This window comes from Grus americana, chromosome 2, assembly GCF_028858705.1.
Source record: "Grus americana isolate bGruAme1 chromosome 2, bGruAme1.mat, whole genome shotgun sequence".
Lineage (NCBI taxonomy): Eukaryota > Metazoa > Chordata > Aves > Gruiformes > Gruidae > Grus > Grus americana.
Genome location: NC_072853.1, coordinates 168,839,099 through 168,860,657, shown reverse-complemented (window position 1 = coordinate 168,860,657; position 21,559 = coordinate 168,839,099). Strand labels below are relative to the sequence as shown.

Sequence of the window (21,559 nt, the reverse complement as noted above, 5' to 3'; positions counted from 1 at the left end):
GCTCCAGCCCCCCAGCAGCACTCCTGCCGCCACGGGAGGGAGGGACGGACAGAGGGGGGGCCAGGCAGAGGGAGGCGGGGGGGAGGGATGGGTGGGTGGGTGGCAGGGGGTTGGAACTAGATGGTCGTTGGGGTCCCTTCCAACCCAAACCATTCTGTGATTCTGTGACATGGGTGGGTGGGTGGGTGGACAGATGGATGGATGGACGGACGGACGGATGGGTAGAGATGGGTGGAGATGGAGGGAGAGATGGATGGATGGATGGGACAGAGAGAGGGATGGCTACACTGATGGACGGACGGACAGATGGATGGCAGGACAAATGGCAGGGCAGATGGGCAGAAGGCCGGCAGGACGGCGCTGTGCTCCAGGCCCCGCACCTCTCACCGGTGCTGTGCCGCGCTGAGGGCCGGGCGCCGGGCGGGGAGCTCGGACCCCGCTGCCGGGAACAGCCTGGGGAGCGCGGTGGGGGCAGAGCTGACGTGGTGCCGGCGCGGCTCCGATGGCCACCGGGCACCCGCGGGCGGCACGGCTCTGCCTCTGCCGGGACAATGTACCGGGTGTCGTGGTTCAGCCCCAGCCGGCAGCTGAGCACCACGGCAGGATGGGGAGCAGAACTGAGGAAGAAGGTAAAACTGGTGGGTCGGGGTAAGGACAGTTTACTGGGACAGCAAAGGGAGAGGGAAAGGCCCGCACCAGGACTGAGAACAGAACAGACAAAGCGGGTGATGCACGATGCAGTTCGCTCACCGCCCAGAACCCGATGCCCAGCCTGTCCTCCCCTGCCGGCTCCCCCCTTATAGAGTGAGCGTGACGTCATATGGGATGGCATATCCCTTTGGGCAGTTTGGGTCACCTGTCCTGGCTGTGTCCCCTCCCAGCTCCTGGGGACAATTAACTCTATCCCAGCCAAACACCAGGACCGCCGGCCACAGCCGTGCCCACAGCCCTGCTGTGACCGGTGCCCCCAGGGACATCCCCAGTCCCCCGAGGCAGCGAGGGTGACGCTGAGCCCCAGCAGCAGTGCCCGGGGCGGCAGGACGCAGCCCAGTCCTGGCTCATGCAGAGCCCCGGGGACATCAGAGCCAGCCCTCCGTGTCCCCACCAAAGCCGCCCTTTCCCCACTCACCGGCCAGGTGTCCCCAGGCCATCGCTCTGGGCGCCTGCATGTCCACCGCAGCCCCACGCTGCCCCGCTCTGCTGCCCGGCCGGCTCCTGTGGGCCGTGGGGACCCGCAGCCCTGGTGAGGGGCTCAGCCAGCGGCTCCCGCCGGCCAGCAGCGATGGCAGGAGCCAGGCACCGATTGCTTCAGGGCACAAGGCAGCCTCGTGGCACTGGCCCTGGGCAAGCAGCACCGCGGCTTTGCCAGTCCGTGCCACCTTTTTTGTCCCCACAGCTCCCGCTCGGCCCCAAGACGTCCTTAGGTTTGACAAATCAGTTTAGTGGCAGTTTTGGTTCATTCCCACCGCAGCGGTGCCCCCAGGGTGGGTCGGTGCCCCTCTGCCCCACAGCACCTCACAGGCAGCGCTGCCAACCGGCACCGCGGCACAGAGACCCCCCTGTCCTGAAGAGGGGATGGGGCTCCCCCCGCACTTCCCGCACCAGTCCTGGTGCAGAGCTTGGTGCAGGCCAGCCCTCCTTCGGAGGTTTTTAAAGACCATTTCAGAGCCGGGGTTTTCCATCGGCTGCCAATCACATCCCCTCCGGCACCCCTGGATGCCGCTCTCCATGACGGCAGGCAGCAGCAGAACGGCGTTGGAGCCGGCTGGCAGCAGGACCCTGCCTGGCTGAGGGACCATGGGCAGAGCTGGGATCTGCAGGCAGGAGCAGGCAGCGAGCCCCAAGGGAGGGTCCGCAGCCCAGGGGAGGGTGTTGAGGACACGAGCACTGCTGGGAGCCGCCGGGGCCCCCGGCACGTCCCGGTGCTCAGCCCCCAGTGCTCAGGGGCAGAGGGCGGCGGGGGCCGGAGCGGCGGAGGCCGGCCAGCTCTGCTGGGGTGCGGTGGTGGTGGTGGTGGTGGTGCTGGCGGTGCTGGCGGTGGCGTGGGTGCGCTCGTGGCGCAGCAGATGGGTTTTGCGGCTGAAGCCTTTGCCGCACTGGGTGCAGATGTAGGGCCGGTGGCCGGTGTGCACCGCCTGGTGCCGCGCCAGGTTGGTCTTGGAGCTGAAGCGCTTGCCACAGAGGGTGCAGGCGTGGGGCCGGGTGCCCGTGTGCACCGCCTGGTGCCGGACCAGGTGGGACTTTCGGCTGAAGCCCCGGCCGCACTGCTCGCAGGCGAAGGGCCGGGCGCCGGCGTGCGCCTTAGCGTGGGCGATGAGGTTGGGCCGGGAGCTGAAGCAGCGGCCGCACTGGGGGCAGGCGAAGGGGCGCTCGCCGGTGTGCACCCGCAGGTGCCGCAGCAGGTGCTCCTTGTGGGCGAAGCCGCGGGCGCAGTGCGGGCAGGCGAAGGGGCGCTCGCCGGTGTGGGTGCGCTGGTGCGTGGTCAGGTTGGGCTTGTGGCTGAAGGTCTTCTCGCAGTGGGGGCAGGCGTAGGGCTTCAACCCCATGTGCCCCCGCAGATGCGCCATCAGGTGCCGCTTGTCGCTGAAGCCACGGCCGCATTCGGCGCAGGCAAAGGGCCGTCCCTCCCGGTGCAGCCGGCGGTGGGACGCCAAGTTCTTCTTCCAGCTGAAGCTCTTCCCGCACTCGGGGCAGGGGAAGGGTTTCTGCTCGGCGGGGAGCCCCTGGTCCCCATCCCCCGGCGCCGGCTCGGTGTGCAGCTGCTGGTGCCGGAGGAGGTGCTGCTTGTGGGCGAAGCGGCGGCTGCAGCGGGCGCAGGGGAAGGGGCGCTCGCCGGTGTGGGTGCGCTGGTGCCGTACCAGGTGGGTTTTCTTGCGGAAGCAGCGACCGCACTCGGGGCAGGGGAAGGGGCGCTCGCCCGTGTGCGTCTTCTGGTGGGAGCGCAGGTGAATCTTCTGGCGGAAGCAGCGGCCGCACTGGCCGCAGGGGAAGGGCCGCTCACCCGTGTGCACCCGCAGGTGCCGGGTCAGGTGCGCCTTCTTCCCAAAGCCTTTCCCGCACTGGCCGCAGGCGAAGGGGCGCAGGGGGGCCGAGGTCCCGCAGCTCTCGCAGGGCTGGGGCTCGCTCTCACCCGCCGGCAGCCGCAGGCTGAGCCATGCCTGGAAGCAGCGCTCGCAGCTGCCAGCGCCGGTGCTGGCACTGGCCGGGCTCTGGCCCAGCAGCGGCTGGGGCGGCAGGGTGAAGGCAGGCAGCCCGCCATAGCCCAGCTCCTCCAGGCACGGCTGCTCCAGCTTGCAGGCGCCCACGCAGTCCAGCGTGCCGGCGGCATGGGGGAAGGCGCCGGCCGGGGGCTGCCCCACCAGCAGAGCTTCAGCGCCGGGGCCGGCCGGCCAGTCCTCGTACTCCTCCTCCACCTTCACCTTCCTCACCAGCCAGTCCTCTGTGGGGCACACACGGCAGGTACGTGGGGACGTGCGCTCCCCCCGGCACGCGCGGCACCGCTCGGCACACCCCACGCTGAGGACGGGCGGCTCCGGCACCGCCACCAGCAATGGGGATGGAACGACCACCGCCGCGCGTCCCCAGCTGTGCCCAGCTGTGCCATGCCGTCCGGCGGGTTTGCCGCGTACCGGCGCCTGCCCTCACCTGAGCAGCCGTGCTCCAGGCTCCCCGGCTCCCCCGCAGCCCCCGGCTCCTCTCCGTCACCCTCGGGGATCGCCTCCGCCTTGGGGACCACCAGCCCCACTGGAAAGACAAAGGGGGCAAAGCCAGGGTCCCCCCCAGCTCCGGACGGCCCCTCGCCCTGCGGGGACCCCGGGACAGCCCCGGGAGCCGGGGGGCAGGCAGAGGGACGGGCAGGACAGCCTTGGCACCCACCTGAGCCGGCGCAGCCCGGCGCATCCATCTCCTCCGCCTGCTCCGCCAGCGGGACCGGCTCCGGCTTGACCACAGGGGAACCTGCACGAGGTGGGGCGGGACCGTGCTGAACCCCCCGACAGCCAAAGCCTGCGCCCAAAAACCTGCCGCGGCAGCATCTGCGTGCTGTGGGGGACAGACAGGCTCCTGCCTCCCACCTTGCCCAGCTGTGGGGGGCGGCAGGAGCGGAGCCGGGATACCCGGCAGCGGCGGGCACGTACCCATGGTGTCCAGGCTGTCGAAGCTCTCCCTCATGGCGCGGGTCGGGTGCTCGGCGGGGCTGGGCCGCTGCGGGGGGAGAAACGGCCACGGCCTCGCGCGGAGGAACGACAGGGCGAGGGTCCCTGGGGAGCTCAACCGGGGAGACCCCACCGCAGCCCCCCAGCCTGCGGCCCCGGCCGGGGTCACGGGCAGCTCAGGGGTGTCAGCCAGCGGGGAGGGGGCAGGCGGGCGGGGGGTGCGGGGGGACCCCGGCCAGCCCTGAGCCCCCGGGGAGGAGGGGCAGCCCGGCTCTCAGGTGCCGGAGCTTCGTCCCCCGCCCCGGGAACACGTTCCGGGGAGTCACCCGCTGCTGGCACCGGTGGGGTGTCCCCGCCCCGGCCCCCCGAGATGTTCACACCCCCCACCCCTGCCCTTCCCGCCCCCCCGTGTCCCCCCGTCCATCCATGCCCGCCCCCCCAACCCTTTCTTCCCCCCCCCGTTCCCCTCGGCCCTCCTGTCCCTCCCCCCACCCCGTAACCCCCCCCCCCGCCCCCCAAAGCCCCTGCCCCTCCCCCGCCGGCCCCGGGGTCGCCCCAGCCTCCCCCGCCGGGCCCCGCTCCGGGCCCTCGCCCCGCCGCACCCGTCGCCGTGGCCTCGGGGCAGGAGCCGGCCCGTCCGCCGCCCCTACCTGCTCCGCCGCCGCCGCGGGGCCCCGCCTCACTCGCGGTGGCCGCCGGTCCCCCCGCCCCCGCCGGGCCCGCCCGCTCCTCCCGCTCCCCCCCCCACACCCCCCCCCCCCCGCCCCCGGGGCACCGGCAGCGCCGCCGAGGCCGGTTCCTCCCGCCGGGCCCCGCTGCGCCGCCCCGGGACACCGGACAGCGAGACCGGGGCAGCGGCACGGCGGGCAGCGGGACGGCGGGCAGCGGGACTACATCTCCCGGCAGCCGCCGTGCCGCCCTCCGCCCGCCCCCCGTGTCCTACCGAGCCGTGCCCCCCCCTCCCGTGCCCCCCCCCGTGTCCTACCGAGCCGTGTCCCGTCCCCCCCCCCCGCCGCCCCCCCCCCCCCGCTCCCACGGAGAACAGGGTCCTGCCCCCCCCCCCACGCCCCCGGCTGCGGAGGGGACACGGGGAGATGGACACGGACACGGCTTGGGGACAGGGACAGGGCAGGGGGACATGGGACAGGGAGAGGGGGACACGGGGGTGGGGGGTTGGCCCTGGCTGGACCCAGGTGCCCCCCAAAGCTGCTCTGTCACCCCCCTCAGCTGGGCAGGGGGGAGAAAATGCGAGGGGCGGTGAAAGGCTCGTGGGCCAAGACAGGGGCAGGAGATCGCTTGGCACCTACCGTCACGGGCAGAACTGGCTCCACTCGGGAAAAAATTCCTCTAATTTGTTGCCAAGCAAAACAAGGTAGAATAATGAGAAATAAAACCAAATCCTAAAACCTCCTTCCCTGCCTCAGCCTGGGGTCCCTCCCACGGCAGACAGTCCTCCACCAGCTTCTCCAGCGTGAGTCCTTCCCACGGGCTACAGTCCTTCACCAACTGCTCCAGCGTGAGTCTCTCCCACGGGGTGCAGACCTTCAGGAGCAAACTGCTCCAGCGTGGGGTCCCCCACGGGGTCACAAGTCCTGCCAGCAAACCTGCCCTGGCGTGGGCTCCCCTCTTCACGGGTCCACCGGTCCGGCCTGGAACTTGCTCCAGCGTGGGCTTCCCACGGGCCGCAGCCTCCTTCAGGTGCCTCCCCCTGCTCCGGCGTGGGGTCCTCCACGGGCTGCAGGTGGAATCTCTGCACCCCCTCATCCTTCCTCCATGGGCTGCAGGGGGACAGCCTGCTTCACCATGGCCTTCACCACGGGCTGCAGGGGGGTCTCTGCTCCGGTGCCTGGAGCACGTCCTCCCCCTCCATCTGCACTGACCTTGGTGTCTGCAGAGTTTCTTACATCTTCTCACTCCTCTCTCCAGCTGCAAAATGCTGCTCCTGGGCTTTGTTGGGGTTTATCCCCTTCTGAACCCTGTTCTCCCCGCGGTGCTACCACCATCACTGATGGGCTTGGCCTTGGCCAGCGGCGGGTCCGTCTTAGACCCAGCTGGCATTGGCTCTGTCAGACACAGGGGGAGCTTCCAGCAGCTTCTCACAGAAGCCACCCCTGTAGCCCCCCCCGCTACCAAAACCTTGCCACGCAAACCCAACACAGGGGGACACGGCCACGGGGATGGAGGCAGGCAGGGCAATGGAAGGGGACACGGGACAGGGCACAGGGACGCAGGGGGGACACGGGGCAGGGAGAGATGGACACGAGGGGACTCAACCGTAGGGATGGAGATGGGGGGGGGGGGCAGGGAGATGGGGGGTGGCCGTGGGGCTGGCAGCAGATGGGGGTGATGTCCCATGGGGCAGTGGGAGCCACCCGGGGTGTCCCTGGCCCTGTGGGGTGGGTTGGGGGTCTCTATCCCGGGGGGGGGGCAGGGGCCCAGGGCCCCCCAGACATTCCTGGGGGGGATGAGCAGGACCAGGACGTGGGGTCACGGCACATCCGTGTTGGGGGGGAGGCACAGCCGGGCCGTATCCTGGTCCATCTGTGCCGGGGGGGCGGGGGGCAGAGCCCTAATCCCTAATGCCAAGATGTGCCGGATGCAGGATGTGACCCCGCTGTGCAGAGCCGCCTGGGGGGCTCCAGGTCCGGCCCCCCTGCACAGTCCTGAGGGCTTTGCCCTGGAGACGGGGTGATGGGGGGTCCCACTGCAGCTCCCGCCCCCAGCCGGCAGCTGGCCCCAATTGCCAGCCCCACAGATGGCCCCCGCCGGCCGGTCCCACCCCATAAAACCGGGGGGGCGGCAGTGCTGGAGCCAGCTGGGACAGAGCGGGGGTCCAGGCGGCCCCAGGTAAGAGGGGCTGGGGTGGGGAGGGAGCCCCATCTTGGGGTGACCCCCATCCTGGGGAGCTGCCCACGGGGTCTGGGGACGGTCCCTGCCCATGTCCCCCTGTCCCCATCGCTGAACCCCGATGCCTCGCTCCCTGCTGGGGCGGCACGTGCCGGGTGTCCCCGGGGCTGCGGCCGTGGGGCTGCTCTGCCGGTAACGCAGGTCGTCCTCTGCCAGGGTGGCCGGTGCAGCGCAGCGTGGCTGGGGAACGGTGCGGCATGGCCGGGGTGCCATGGGTGCTCCACGCTGCCTGTCCCTGTGCCGCCTCCCTGCCTGCCACGCTGCCTGCAGCCCTGTGCCAGCGTACGGCCCCCCAAAGGAAAGGCCTGGCAAATCACCATCTGGCAGCCGTGTGCGCTGGCACGGCTCTGGCACAGCTCCCTTCCTCCTGTGGCCCCCGCCAGCCGCACGCCATCACGCCACAACCACGGGAAGGCAGAGGCAACCCTGGCCCCCAGCTGGGACCCCCCGCTGCCTCTGCCTGCCCAGCCCTGCCTGCCCCTGCCCGTACCTCCCTGGCCCTGGAGCCTCCCGCTCTGCCCACCGGCAGCTGCCACGCTCCAGCTGCCAGACTCAGGCTTGGCGCACCGCGAGGCCGGGGCTGTGCCGGCTCTCACCACGTCCCCACTGCCACTCAGTCTTCAGACGCTCCCGGGGGGCTGCAGCTGCCGGGGCTTGGCTGTGCCGGGCTCCTGTGCGCGGTGGGGCAGGGACCCGCAGCCCGGCGAGGAGCTCAGCCAGCACACTTCCACCGGCCGGCAGCAATGGCAGGAGCCAGGCACCGGCACCGGCTGCTTCAGGGCACAGGGCAGCCTCGCGGCACTGCCTGAGGCCAGCGGCACCGCGGCTTTGCCAGGCTGTGCCGACCTTCTTGTCCCTGCAGCTCCTGCTCGGCCCCGAGACGCCCTCAGGAAAGCTTGACAAAAGTCGGTTTATTAGTGGTTTTGGTTCATTCCTACCAAGGCAGAGCCCCCCGGGTGGGTCGGTGCCCCTCTGCCCCGCAGCACCCGGTGCATAGCCCTGCCGACCGGCACCGCGGCACAGAGACCATCCTGTCCTGAAAAGGGGATGGGGCTCCCCCTGCACCCCGAATTCACCCCACGCCAGTCCCGGTGCAGAGCTTGGCGTGGGACAGCCCCACTTAGGAGGTTTTTAAGACTATTTCAGAGCCGGAGTTTTCCATCGGCCACCGGCCACGTCGCTTCCGGCACCCCTGGATGCCGCTCTCCGTGACGCGTGCCGTGTCTCCGGCGGGCAGCAGCAGAACGGTGCTGGAGCTGGCTGGCAGCAGGATGAGCTGAGGGCCTGGCTGAGGGACGACGGGCAGGGCTGGCACCAGCAGGCAGGAGCCGGCAGCGAGCCCCAGGGGAGGGTCCGCAGCCCGGGGGAGGGTGCAGACCACACGAGCATTGCTGGGAGCTGCCGGGGTCCCCACTACGACCCGGCACACAGTCCCCGGCCCTGAAGGGCAGAGCGCGGCGGTAGCCGGGGCGGCAGGATTCGGCCAGCTCTGCCGGGGTGCAGCGGTGGCGGTGCTGGCGGTGCTGGCAGTGGTGTGGTTGCGCTCGTGGCGCAGCAGGTAAGTTTTGCGGCTGAAGCTCTTGCCGCACTGGGTGCAGATGTAGGGCTGAGGGCCGGTGTGAACCACCTGGTGCCGCAGCAGGCTGGTCTTGGAGCCGAAGCGCTTGCGGCACAGGGTGCAGGCGTGGGGCCGGGTGCCCGTGTGCACCGCCTGGTGCCGGGCCAGGTGGGACTTCTGCCTGAAGCCCCGGCCGCACTCGGCGCAGGCGAAGGGCCGGATGCCGGCGTGGGCCATGGCGTGGGCGATGACCTTGGGCCAGGAGCTGAAGCAGCGGCCGCAGTGATGGCAGGCGAAGGGGCGCTCGCCGGTGTGCACCCGCAGGTGCCGCAGCAGGTGCTCCTTGTGGGCGAAGCCGCGGGCGCAGTGCGGGCAGGCGAAGGGGCGCTCGCCGGTGTGGGTGCGCTGGTGCCATACCAGGTGGGTTTTATTGAGGAAGCGGCGGCCGCACTGGCTGCAGGGGAAGCGCCGCTCGCCCGTGTGCACCCGCAGGTGCCGGCTCAGGTGCGCCTTCTTCCCAAAGCCTTTCCCGCACTGGGCGCAGGCCACGGGGTGCAGGGGGGCCGGGCTCTGGCCCAGCAGCGGCTGGGGCGGCAGGGTGAAGGCAGGCAGCCCGCCATAGCCCAGCTCCTCCAGGCACGGCTGCTCCAGCTTGCAGGCGCCCACGCAGTCCAGCGTGCCGGTGGCATGGGGGAAGGCGCCGGCCGGGGGCTGCCCCGCCAGCAGAGCTTCAGCGCCGGGGCCGGCCGGCCAGTCCTCGTACTCCTCCTCCACCTTCACCTTCCTCACCAGCCAGTCCTCTGTGGGGCACACACGGCAGGTACGTGGGGACGTGCGCTCCCCCCGGCACGCGCGGCACCGCTCGGCACACCCCACGCTGAGGACGGGCGGCTCCGGCACCGCCACCAGCAATGGGGACGGAACGACCACCGCCGCGCGTCCCCAGCTGTGCCCAGCTGTGCCATGCCGTCCGGCGGGTTTGCCGCGTACCGGCGCCTGCCCTCACCTGAGCAGCCGTGCTCCAGGCTCCCCGGCTCCCCCGCAGCCCCCGGCTCCTCTCCGTCACCCTCGGGGATCGCCTCCGCCTTGGGGACCACCAGCCCCACTGGAAAGACAAAGGGGGCAAAGCCAGGGTCCCCCCCAGCTCCGGACGGCCCCTCGCCCTGCGGGGACCCCGGGACAGCCCCGGGAGCCGGGGGGCAGGCAGAGGGACGGGCAGGACAGCCTTGGCACCCACCTGAGCCGGCGCAGCCCGGCGCATCCATCTCCTCCGCCTGCTCCGCCAGCGGGACCGGCTCCGGCTTGACCACAGGGGAACCTGCACGAGGTGGGGCGGGACCGTGCTGAACCCCCCGAGACCCCCTGAGCAGCGTCGGGTGCAGCCGCAGCCCCAGCCCCGGGGACAGTGACTCCCCCAACCACCAAAAGCCAGCGGCAAGGCTGCCTGAGCTCACCGGGCAGCCTGGGATTTGCTCCCACGGCTGGGACGCTGCGGTGGGACCTGCGAGGCTCCGGTGGGACACACACAGCCGCCTCCGCCTGCCCATCGCCTCCCCGCACCCGCAGCCGGCTCACAGCCAGGTTACCCCTGGGACTGGCAGGGAGAGCACAGGCACCACAGACCGCGAGTTGGGCTTGTGGCGAGGGGACACCGAACCCTGAGAAACACCAAAGTGCCGGATAAAGCTTTAAACATAAAGGGGAAAATTCCGTCCTGCAGCACAACCGGCATCGCTCGTCAGGAGCACTCACCACTGCCAGCTTCACCCTTCGAAGGGAAGGAGCCTTCCCTTGCTCCGCACCCAGCGAGCCGGGGCACTCGTCCCCACGTCTCCCCCATCCCGCCGGACCCCCCGGAGCCGCCCCGGTGCTCACCTGGGTGCTCACCTGCGCCACCGCGATGGCCGGGAGCTCCGGAGTCATCCCGACCCGGGGGGCACCCGATGTACGACTCCTCCTCCGGCTCCACCTTCACGATGATCTCGGGCTTGGCATCGCCTGCACGCGGAGAGCGCGGTGCTACGGCGGGCGCAGGCAGGGCCACAGGAGCCGCGGATGGGCTTTGGGCCCCGGCTGGCAGCACCGCCGGCAGGGAGGGCAGGGCTGGGCTCTCGTGGGACTCCCGCGGAGTGTCACCATCCCCGGGTGGCACAGGACAGAGTGTCACCATCCCCGGGTGGCATGGCACGGTGTCACCATCCCCAGGTGGCACGGCACAGCCGCCTCCGGCCGCCCCGGCAGGCAGCACCGGCAGCAGGCAGAGCCGGCAGCACCAGATCCCGAGGGGCGGCTCCTCCCCGCCCCGTGCCCGGCCGGGTGCCCTCTGCCCAGCTCGTCTCCCACCCGGCCCGCGGCACCCCCCATCCTGCACGGGGCCCCCGCACCGCCGGCGGCCTGCAGAGCGCCCGCACGCCCCGGCTGCCCCCCCCTCCCCTCCCGGCCCCCCCGGGGCCCCCAGCCCCACTCACAGGCAGCGGGCCGGGGGGGCGCGTCCCCCTCCTGGGAACCGGGGCGGTAACCGCCGGACGCCTCGTCCTCGGGCTCGCTTTTGACAACCGCCTCCAGTTTGACGCCTGCGGGAGGAAAGGCACAGCCCGCGCGTCCGGCTTGGGCACTGACCGAGCGCTCGGGGACGTCACCACGCTCTGCCCGTGCCGGCGCCGGCTCCGGCTCGCTGCTCCTTAATCCCGGGTTGCCGGGAGCTCCCTGCAGCCGCCGGGCATCTGCCAGTGCTGGGATACCCCGTCCCCAGGGACACACGGGGGTGCCCCAGCCACGGGACCCCGGGGATCCGAAACGCCCGGAGTCGGCAAACAGTCGGGTTTGCCGGAAAATACAACACACGTATCCTGGTTCCCTCCGGAACGGAATTCCCAGGTACCAAACGGCACCGGGCCTGCACTGCCCCGGCAAAGCTCCCCGGGGGGCAACGGCCCTTCCCACGTCCCCACGCGGACGGCACCCACAGCATTCGGTACGGGACGGCACCCGCAGCAGCCTGCACGGGACAGGGGACTCGATCCCGGGGGGCTGCGGGTCTCGCCCAGCTCCCAGCCCTCCCCCAGCCGCCCGCTCTGCGCTGCCTCACCGGCGCTGGGGTGGCCGGGGATGCCGGGGACACCCAGGCCCCGGGGACACCCGATGTAGGACTCATCCTCCGGCTCCATCTTCACCACGATCTCACGCTTCACGCCAGCCCAGCCCTTTCCTGGGGAAGACAAAGCTGCTCTCGGGTTCCTGGGCAGCGTGGGCAGCCCGGCATCGCACCGCGGCTGTGAACGGTGCGGCCGCGGGCTCCGCGCTCCCTCCGCAGCCCTGCACCGGGCACGGGGGCACCGAACCTCCCCCGTGGGTACTGGGGGGGAAACCAGGGGATCAAGCCATGGGCCCCCCCCAGCCGTGGGCAGCGACTGCCCGCCCCTCCCTGCTGCCCGACGAGGACCCTCACCCAACCGAAACCATCCCGGCGTCCGGCACCACGCACAGCATCCCCCACGCCAGCACCCTGCCTGGCTCCGCCGGATGCGGCAGCTCAGCCCCGGTTGGGGGGCCACAGGCCCCGGCTGGGGGGGCTGCGACATCCCTGCGGTGCCGGGGCAGCCGGGTCCCCACGGGACCCGCGGCAGCTTTCGGCAGCCTCACCTGTGCCGCAGGCGTCGGGCATCCCCCGCAGCCTCGTGTCCCGGGGGTCCCCCCCAAACGGCTCCTCCTCTCGCTCCATCGTCGGGGGTCCCGGGCTCCCTCCAGAAGAACCTGCCCCAGGGACGGAAAAGTCTCCTTCAGCCGGGCCCGGGCCCGGGCAGCGCCCGCAGACACACGGCTGCTCCGGAGGACGCCGACCTCCGGCCGGGCTCCCCGCTCCGGCACGCCGGGCTGTGCCGATCCCCCCCGTCCCTTCCCCAGACCCCCTTCACCCCACGGCTGCCCCGGGAAGCGGCCGCAGGCAGCAGGGCTGAGGACATCGCGGCGGCTGCACGGTGCAGGGCGGCACAGGACGGGTGCCAGGGCACCCTGTCGTCGCCCAAATTGCCTCCCCCAGCCGCTCCTTCCCGCCCAGCAGCGGCAGCAGTGAAGGCAGCAAAGGCAGGGCAGGCAGGGGTACGCGGTCAGAGCAAAGAACAAGCTCTGAGAAACAGATTCAGAGCGAAAACGGTGCAGAAAAGGGCTGCTCACCCCCGGGGGTGCAAAGCCAGGAGAGGAGTCTCGGCAGAGCCCGCCGGCAGCACGGGCGCCCAAGGGCAGACCCGGCAGTCCCCAGATTTCGCCGGGAGGGAAGGAGGGGAGACGTGCTGCAGGGGCCGAGTGGTATGAGCCAGGCCTGCCGTGCCCGTGCGATGTCCCCGATGGCCGCGAAGCCCAGACACCTTGCCCCGGACCCCCGCCGCAGGCAGCCGAACCTCCAGTGCAGCGCGAACCAGGCGCCCCATGGGCACGTTCTGCCCGGGCAGCGCCCCAGGAGCGGCTGCCCATTTCCAAGGATTCTGACCCCATCCTTTCCTCCAGCGCACCCCAACCAGGTGCTGCCGCCTCGTTTTATTTGCAGCCCCCCTGCACCCGGAGACCGGGGGCAGCCGAGGGAGGGCAGCGCGCTCACCCCTTCTCCCCCACCAGCCCTGCTGCGCTGTGCCCCCTGGGACTGGGACCGGTGTCCCGAGCGACTGGGATTAACCCTGGGACGAAGCCACGCATCGACTCCGCAACGCTCTGCTCGCTCTTTACGGCAAGCGCTGGACCCAGCAGCGCTGCCGGGAGGGACAGGCGGCATCCCCAGCACCGGCTGCTTGTCTCCAGCCCCCCAGCCCCAGGGCTCAGCCCAGCACAGCCCTCCTCCGACACCGGGCTCGCCAGAACAACCTGCCGGCTGCCAGGAGCAGCCCCGGATGGGTTTTGAGCAGCAAACCCATCTGGGCTGCTCCATGGTGGCAAGATACTGCTGCTGGCTAGAGAAGCTGGGTGTGAAAGTCCATCACGTAGATGCCTACATACCGAAGAGTTGGGCCACTGAGGAACATCAAAACAACCAGCAGTGGATCAGGCTGCTGAGGTTGAAGTGGATCTGGACTGGCAACGTACAGGTGAATTATTTGTAGCTCGCTGGGCCCATGGCACCTCAGGCCATCAAGGAAGGGATGCAACATAGAGATGGGCTCGTGATCAAGGAGTGGACATGACCATGGATGCCATTTCACAGACTATCCATGAACGTGAAACATGCACTGCAATCATCAAGCTGAGCGGGTAAAGCCTGTCTGGTATGGAGGATGATGGCTGAAATATCGGCATGTGGAGGCCTGGCAGATGGATTATATCACACACCCACTGAGAGCAGCGGGTGGTGGGTCCTTCAGACGTTGGGATACACATTTAGCAAAGGCCATCTGGTTAGTCAACACTAGGCGATCGGGCAGATCGATTACATCACACTCCCACAAACCCCCCAAGGCAAGTGCTAGGTACTTACAATGGTGGAAGCAACCACCGGACGGCTGGAAACATCCCGTGCCCCATGCCACCACCCGGAACACTATCCTGGGCCTTGAAAAGCAAGTCCTGTGGCGACATGGCACCTCAGAAAGAACTGAGTCAGACAACAGGATGCATTTCCAAAGCAACCTCATAGACCCCTTGGCCAAAGAGCATGGCATCGAGTGGGTGTATCACATCCCCCATCGCGCACCAGCCAGTAAGAAAATTGAACGGTACAAAGGACTGCTAAAGACTACCCTGAGAGCAATGGGTGGTGGGACCCTCAGCCATTGGGATACACGCTTAGCAATGGCCATCGGTTAGTCAACACCAGGGGATCTGCCAATGGATCTGGCCCTGCCCAGTCAAAACTTCCACGTCCTGTAGAAGGGGATAAAGTCCCCGTAGTGCACATGAAGAATATGTTGGGGAAGACAGTCTGGGTTATTCCTGCCTCGGGCAAAGGCAAACCCATGCACGGGATTGCCTTAGCTCAAGGACCTGGGTACGCTTGGTGGGTGATGCGGAAGGATGGGGAAGTCTGATGTGTACCTCAGGGGGATCTGATTTTGGGTGAGAACAGCCAATGAATTGAATTGTGTGACGTTAATTGCTAAATACCCTGCCATTGTATGTCATCACTACTACAATCGCTATATGCCATAACAGCGGTATTGCAGTAAGAATCGCCCAGTTAATGAAGGATGAACTGTGATGCAATCAAGCAAAGAGCAGCAATGATGGAACCAGAACTGGCCTCAGCAACCGGCGCCCAGCAACTTCCTCAAAGTCGACACCTTCGACCCGCAGACCGTGGGCACAGGCCGCGCCAGATCCACCAGCCGTGCGCTCCAGATGCAGCCGCAACATCCCAACAGCACCCACCATCGCTCCTGCCCTGAGAGACGGTTCTGAGAGATGGAGCCCGAAGTCACGGACTAAATGAACTCAACGGGCATTTTAGAGAGATGGCCCATGCACTAAGGGAGTGATATCTCTGTATGTGTGTATGTACATGTATCTCAAAGGCAGGGAAAGTGGTGGTGATTAGCTGGAATGTATTGGGAAGTATAGGACCTGGGCGCAATGTAGATGGTATAGAATAAGGGGTGGATACTGTCCTGGTGTTCGGCTGAGATAGAGTTAATTTTCTTTCTAGTAGCCGGTACAGTGCCGTGTTTTGGGTTTAGGATGAGAATAACGTGGATAACACACGGATGTTGTAGCTGTTGCTGGGTAGTTGCTGTGTCTGCACCAAGTCCAGGACTTTTCAGTTCCCAGGCCCTGCCGGGGCACGCGAAGCTGGAGAGCGGAGCCGGGCCAGCTGACCCGGACTGCCCACAGGGATGTTCCCTGCCACGTAACGTCCTGCTCCGGATATAACAGGGGAAGCTGGCCGGGAGGTGGGATCGCTGCTCGGAAACCGGCTGGGCATCGGGGGTGGTTGGGTTTTTCCCCACCGTTGTGGTGAGCAATTGCATTTGTGCACTGCTTGGTTTACATATTATATGAATATTGTCATTACTGTTGTTATTCTCTTCCCTTGTTATCCTATTAAAGTCTCTTTAACCCAACCCAGGAGGGTTTTTCCATTCTCCTCCCCATCCTGCTGGGGGGGAGGGGTGAGCGGCTGCGTGGTGCTGGGTTACGGGGGTTAAACCACCACAGAGATGGAGGCTGGCTGCCCTCCTCTTCCTCCTCCTCTTGCTAGGGCTGCGCTGCCTGCTCTAAGGGCACCCTGCTCTGCTCGTCGGGGTGCTGCCGAGGGACCCTGCGAGCACCCGGGCCAGGAGGGCACCCAGACGGGTGCAGGGGGTGCCCAGGGCTGGCAGGAACAGGGTGCTCAGGGGTTGTTGGGGTTTGGTTGTTTCTGAACAGGAGAGGTTTGCTCTCGGGGGGGGGTCTCTCCTCTCTCCTCAGTCTGGGTGCGGGAGCAGGACCAGCCCAGGGTGCCCGCGGCCAGGGAATTTGGGATGAACTTTGGCAGGAGCCGGCTGAGCTGCACAGCTCCCACCTTATCTGCACCCTCGAAACCACAAACCCCTAACTCTCCATCCCATCACGTCGCTCGTCCCAGGCCCCGGGGAAAACAAACCACGCCGTCCTTGCCTGCCCAGCTCCTCCCTGCCCGGCCTGGGACCCCCGGGGTGCCAAAGAGAGCGGAGGGGGGGGGGTCATCGCCCGCTCACGCAGCGTCTGCCCACAGCTTCCCGCACCCTTTACAAAACCGCGGGCAGAAGTTCCTGCGGTATGAGGCTGCAGCCGAGCTGCCGCAGGGTTTGCCTCGGAAAAGAGCCGGAATCGCAAGGCTGCTGCTAAAAGCGTTGGCTTGTGCTGGGACCTGGCCCAAACCTGACTCAAACAGCTCGTTAAATGATGCTTCATCAAACCCAGCCCCAGACTTGCAAGCCACACAATTGCAAGTGTCATTCTGGTTTATTGGGGTTTATTTTCTAGGTGTCACGGCAGACGCTTCAAGAACAAAATGAGCATCCCCGGCTCCGGGGCCCCGCACGTGCACCCACCAGCACCCCAGAGGGGAATCGCCCAGTTTGCGAGAAGCCGCAAGGTCAGGGCCGGGGGCTGAGGGGGGTGCAGTGGGTGCCAGAGCACCGGGTGCTCCGCACGCCCCACGACAGAGCGGGGCCCTGCCGGGGTGCTCTGGGTGATGCCCCCCCCGCTCCCCCGGGACAGCCAGCCCCATCCCTTGCCCTGCCCCGCAGCACTGCTGGAAGACCCCCCCTCCCTTGGGGTGCCGGCACCCCCCGGCCGCCCCCTCCCCAGCCCGGCCACCAGCGGAGCCCCCAAACCATCCCGGGGCTGCTGGAGCTGGGGCCCTTTGCTGGGCTCGGGGGGGGGGGGTGCTCAGCCCCAGCCGGCAGCCGGACACCCGCAGCACCGGCCCAGTCCCGCACCCGCCGGGGGAAGCCGGGCGCGACCGGCCCCAGCAGCCCCCGCACGTTGCCCGCAGCCCCGGGCTACCCCCGCCGTGCCCCCCCCCCCCCGCTCCCGGTGTCGTCCCCCCGCCCCGCTCCCGGTGTCCCCCTCGGGCTGTCCCCTCGCGCCGCCCCCCCGCCCGTCCCGGTGCCCCCGCTCTCACCGGCGGCGCTCGGAGGGGCGGCACGCGGGGACCGCCGCCGATGGCCGCCGACCGCAGGAGCGCACCGGGGCGGGCGGCGCACGGGGCGAGGCAGACAAAGGGCTCCCCCCGCTGCCTGCCGGGAGCTGTAGTCCGGCCCCCGCCCCCGGCCCTGCCGCCGCTGCCCCCGGGCTGCTCGGGGTCCCCGGGACGGGATGATCCGGTGTCACCGGGACGGGGTGCTCTGGTGTCCCCGGGACGGGATGATCTGGTGTCACCGGGACGGGATGCTCCGATGTCACCGGGGCCGGGATGCTCTGGTGTCCCTGGGACGGGATGATCCGGTGTCCCCGGGACGGGATGCTCCGGTGTCCCTGGGACGGGATGATCCGGTGTCCCCGGGACGGGATGCTCCGGTGTCCCTGGGACGGGATGATCTGGTGTCCCTGGGACGGGATGATCTGGTGTCCCTGGGACGGGATGCTCCGATGTCACCGGGGCCGGGATGCTCTGGTGTCCCTGGGACGGGATGATCTGGTGTCCCTGGGACGGGATGATCCGGTGTCACCGGGACGGGATGCTCTGGTGTCGCCAGGACGGGATGATCTGGTGTCCCTGGGACGGGATGATCCGGTGTCACCGGGACGGGATGATCTGGTGTCACCGGGACGCGGTGCTCTGGTGTCACCAGGACGGGATGATCTGGTGTCCATGGGATGGGATGCTCTGCTCACCTCTGGACAAGGATGCTCCAGTGTCCCTCGGACCAGGATACTCCGGTGTCCCCAGGACGGGATGCTCCAGTGTCACCAGGGCCAGAATGGGCACAGACAGTCAGCCCAGCTCAGCTCAGCTTGGCCCAGCTTGGCCCAGCCCAGCTTGGCCCAGCCTGGCTGTCCTGGTGTTGGGCTGGGATAGAGTTCATTGTCCCCAGGAGCTGGGAGGGGACACAGCCAGGACAGGTGACCCAAACTGCCCAAAGGGATATGCCATCCCATATGACGTCACGCTCACTCTATAAGGGGGGAGCTGGCAGGGGAGGACAGGCTGGGCATCGGGTTCTGGGCGGTGAGCGAACTGCATCGTGCATCACCCGCTTTGTCTGTTCTGTTCTCAGTCCTGGTGCGGGCCTTTCCCTCTCCCTTTGCTGTCCCAGTAAACTGTCCTTACCCCGACCCACCAGTTTTACCTTCTTCCTCAGTTCTGCTCCCCATCCTGCCGTGGCGCTCAGCTGCCGGCTGGGGCTGAACCACAACACCCGGTACATTGTCCCGGCAGAGGCAGAGCCGTGCCGCCCGCGGGTGCCCGGTGGCCATCGGAGCCGCGCCGGCACCACGTCAGCTCTGCCCCCACCGCGCTCCCCAGGCTGTTCCCGGCAGCGGGGTCCGAGCTCCCCGCCCGGTGCCCGGCCCTCAGCGCGGCACAGCACCGGTGAGAGGTGCGGGGCCTGGAGCACAGCGCCGTCCTGCCGGCCTTCTGCCCATCTGCCCTGCCATTTGTCCTGCCATCCATCTGTCCGTCCGTCCATCAGTGTAGCCATCCCTCTCTCTGTCCCATCCATCCATCCATCCATCTCTCCCTCCATCTCCACCCATCTCTACCCATCCGTCCGTCCATCCATCTGTCCATCCACCCACCCACCCACCCACCCATGTCACAGAATCACAGAATGGTTTGGGTTGGAAGGGACCCCAACGACCATCTAGTTCCAACCCCTGCCACCCACCCACCCATCCCTCCCCCCCGCCTCCCTCTGCCTGGCCCCCCCTCTGTCCGTCCCTCCCTCCCGTGGCGGCAGGAGTGCTGCTGGGGGGCTGGAGCAGGGGGGGACAACCCCGTGTCCCTGGGGTGTCGCACACGTGGGGCCTCTGGGGCCAGCAGCGCTGGGGGGGGGGGGGTGTGGGTGTGTGAGTGTGTGAGTGACACAACCTGGCCATGAGCCGGCAACGTGCGCTGGCGGCCCAGAAAGCCACCCGTGTCCTGGGCTGCGTGTCCAGCAGCGTGAGCAGCAGGTCGAGGGAGGGGATTCTGCCCCTCTGCTCCGCTCTGGGGAGACCCCCCTGCAGTGCTGCGTCCAGCTCGGGGGTCCCCAGCACAAGAAGGACACGGAGCTGTTGGGGCGAGTCCAGAGGAGGCCACGGAGATGCTGCGAGGGCTGGAGCACCTCTGCTCTGGAGACCTCAGGCTGAGAGAGTTGGGCTGGTTCAGCCTGGAGAAGAGAAGGCTGCGGGGAGACCTTAGAGCCCCTTCCAGTCCCTGCAGGGGCTCCAGGAAAGCTGGAGAGGGGCTGGTGCCAAGGGCAGGGAGTGCCAGGCCAAGGGGAATGGCCTGAAGCTGCAGGAGGGGAGATGGAGATGGGATGTGAGGCAGAAATCCTTCCCTGTGAGGGTGCTGAGGCCCTGGCCCAGGGTGCCCAGAGAAGCTGTGGCTGCCCCTGGCTCCCTGGCAGGGTTCAAGGCCAGGTTGGATGGGGCTTTGGGCAAGCTGGGCTAGTGGAGGGTGTCCCTGCCCATGGCAGGGGTGGCACTGGGTGGGCTGGGAGGTCCCTGCCCACCCAAACCAGGCCGGGGTTCTGCGTGGGGCCTCTGGGAATGGTGAGGCTCGGGGCTGGAGTGTGCACGTGTGTGTGCGCGCGTGTGCGTGTGCCGGGGCGCTGGGTGACATTATCCCACACACGTGCGTGCAACGGTCCCACGCGTGTGCGCGTGCCGGTGTGCCCCGCCGGGGAGGTGCCGGTGCCCGGGCTCGGCCGGGGGGGGGGGAGGGGGGGGGGGGGCCGGGGCTGCCGCGCGTCTCCATGGTAACGGGGGGGCGGGGCCGCGGGGGCCGCCGGGAGCCGCGGTCCGGTGAGTGCGGGCGGAGGCACCGGGGGGGGGAGCGCGGGCAGCACCGGGGCGGGGGCATCCCCACGCGTGAGCTGTACCCGAACCGCGCCCGGGACATCCCCCCCCACCTCCCTCCCCGGCCCCCGCAGCCGGGGCGTCCCGGGGAACGCGGGGCTGCCCCCCACTTCCCCCCGCTGGGCCCGGCCCTGCCCCCCGGGTCGCCCCCGTAGCCGCGGGAGCTCGACGGATCCGCGGGACCCCCCGGCCGGGATGGAGGGGCGCGGGGAGGGAGGCGAGGAGGAGGAGGAGGAGGAAGAGGAGGAGGAGGAGGAGGAGGGCGGGGGGGTGCGCATCACCCCCCAGCTGCTGAAGGCCAGCACCGGGGAGTTCGCGCTGGAGTCCATCCTGCTGCTGAAGCTGCGGGGCCGCGGCATCGCCCACCTGGGCTGCCTGGGCGACTGCGCCAACCTGGAGTGGCTGGACCTCTCCGGCAACGCCATCGCCCAGCTGGGGCCGCTGGCCGCCCTCAAGGCCCTCACCGTCCTCAACCTCTCCCGCAACCGCATCGCCAGCTTGGAGCCGCTCGGCTCCTGCCACAACCTCCAGAGCCTCAACCTGGCCGGTAACCGGGTGAGCAGCCTGCAGCAGCTGCGGTGCCTGACGGGGCTGCGGCGCCTGGAGAGCCTGCGCCTGCGCGACCCCCTCGCCCGCCTCGCCAACCCGCTCTGTGCCGCCCCGGCTTACCGCGCTGCCTTGGCGGACATGTTCCCCGGCCTCAAAGCCATCGACGGCGAGCGGGTGTCCGGTCGGGGCAGCGAGCTCTACCGGCTCTGCCGGGATCTCGACAGCTCGCTGGGGCGCGGCGGCAGTGGCAGCGCCGGTGCCGGTACCGAACCGCCCCGCACGGCTCAGCCCTGGGTGGACGCGGGGTTTTGGGAGCCGCGGCCGCCCCGGCGCAGCTCCATCATGGAGGAAGCCTACAAGCAGTTCGGGGAGGTGCTGCAGGAGTGCCGGGAGCTGAGCCGTCGTGCCGACGACACCATCGCCCAGGCGGAACGGGCGCTGAGCAGCCGCCCAGACCCAAACTCCTTCGTCTTCTGAGCCGCGAGCCCCCCCGGTCCCATGAGAGGAGACCCCACTACGCTGCTGCCATCCTGGCCCGGCCTCGCTGGAGGAGCTGCAGGGAACCTGGCCTCGCCTGCGTGCTGGGGGGCTGCCCCAGCCTCACGCTGTGCCGGAGCAGCACCCCACACGGCTGGGGGTGCCCGGGCTGGCCCCCACCGTGCTCCATCACCTCGGGGGCTCCTGGACGGGAAACGGGGGTTCCCTGTCCCCTGCAGAGCTGCGGCAGGAGCAGGGATGTCCCCAGGGACTTTAGAGCCATCCCAGAGCTCTCTGGCCCGGAGCAGAGACTGTGGGGTTGGGAAGCTGCACGTGGGGACCGGGGGACATGGTGGGGACCAGGGGACATGGCGGGGCTGTGCAGTAAAGGCGTGCTATCCTTGGAGATCCCTCTCTGCTGCATCATCCCGGGCCCCGAGCAGCCGGGGGGGACTCGCCTCTACCCACT

The 21,559-nt window shown here is 69.0% G+C and overlaps 2 protein-coding genes across 2 annotated transcripts; one reads left to right on the top strand and one right to left on the bottom strand.

The window, feature by feature from the left end:
* Positions 1–1,793: 1,793 nt before the first annotated feature.
* ZNF467 (zinc finger protein 467) lies at positions 1,794–17,221 on the bottom strand. The gene is made up of 11 exons (XM_054815074.1): positions 17,186–17,221; positions 12,262–12,372; positions 11,708–11,827; positions 11,088–11,192; positions 10,495–10,617; positions 9,626–9,937; positions 8,186–9,419; positions 4,757–4,832; positions 4,137–4,203; positions 3,646–3,957; positions 1,794–3,439 (listed from the first exon to the last, which is right to left on the bottom strand). The coding sequence occupies exons 2-11, from the start codon at positions 12,338–12,340 to the stop codon at positions 1,941–1,943; spliced, it is 3,927 nt and encodes a 1,308-aa protein (XP_054671049.1). The 5' UTR covers positions 12,341–12,372; positions 17,186–17,221; the 3' UTR covers positions 1,794–1,940.
* A 2,900-nt stretch (positions 17,222–20,121) lies between these two features.
* Positions 20,122–21,496, top strand: LRRC61 (leucine rich repeat containing 61). The gene has a single exon (XM_054818433.1). The coding sequence runs from the start codon at positions 20,260–20,262 to the stop codon at positions 21,088–21,090; it is 831 nt and encodes a 276-aa protein (XP_054674408.1). The 5' UTR covers positions 20,122–20,259; the 3' UTR covers positions 21,091–21,496.
* Positions 21,497–21,559: the final 63 nt, after the last annotated feature.

Bases quoted from the DNA above. Each gene is read 5' to 3' on its own strand.
- ZNF467 (XM_054815074.1), bottom strand. From the start codon at position 12,340: ATGGAGCGAGAGGAGGAGCCGTTTGGGGGGGACCCCCGGGACACGAGG. The intron at 9,938-10,494 runs GTGAGCACCGGG...CACCTCGTGCAG, and splicing joins TGGCGCAGGTGAGCACCCAG to GTTCCCCTGTGGTCAAGCCG. The intron at 9,420-9,625 runs GTGAGGGCAGGC...TGTGCCCCACAG, and splicing joins CCTGGAGCACGGCTGCTCAG to AGGACTGGCTGGTGAGGAAG.
- LRRC61 (XM_054818433.1), top strand. From the start codon at position 20,260: ATGGAGGGGCGCGGGGAGGGAGGCGAGGAGGAGGAGGAGGAGGAAGAG.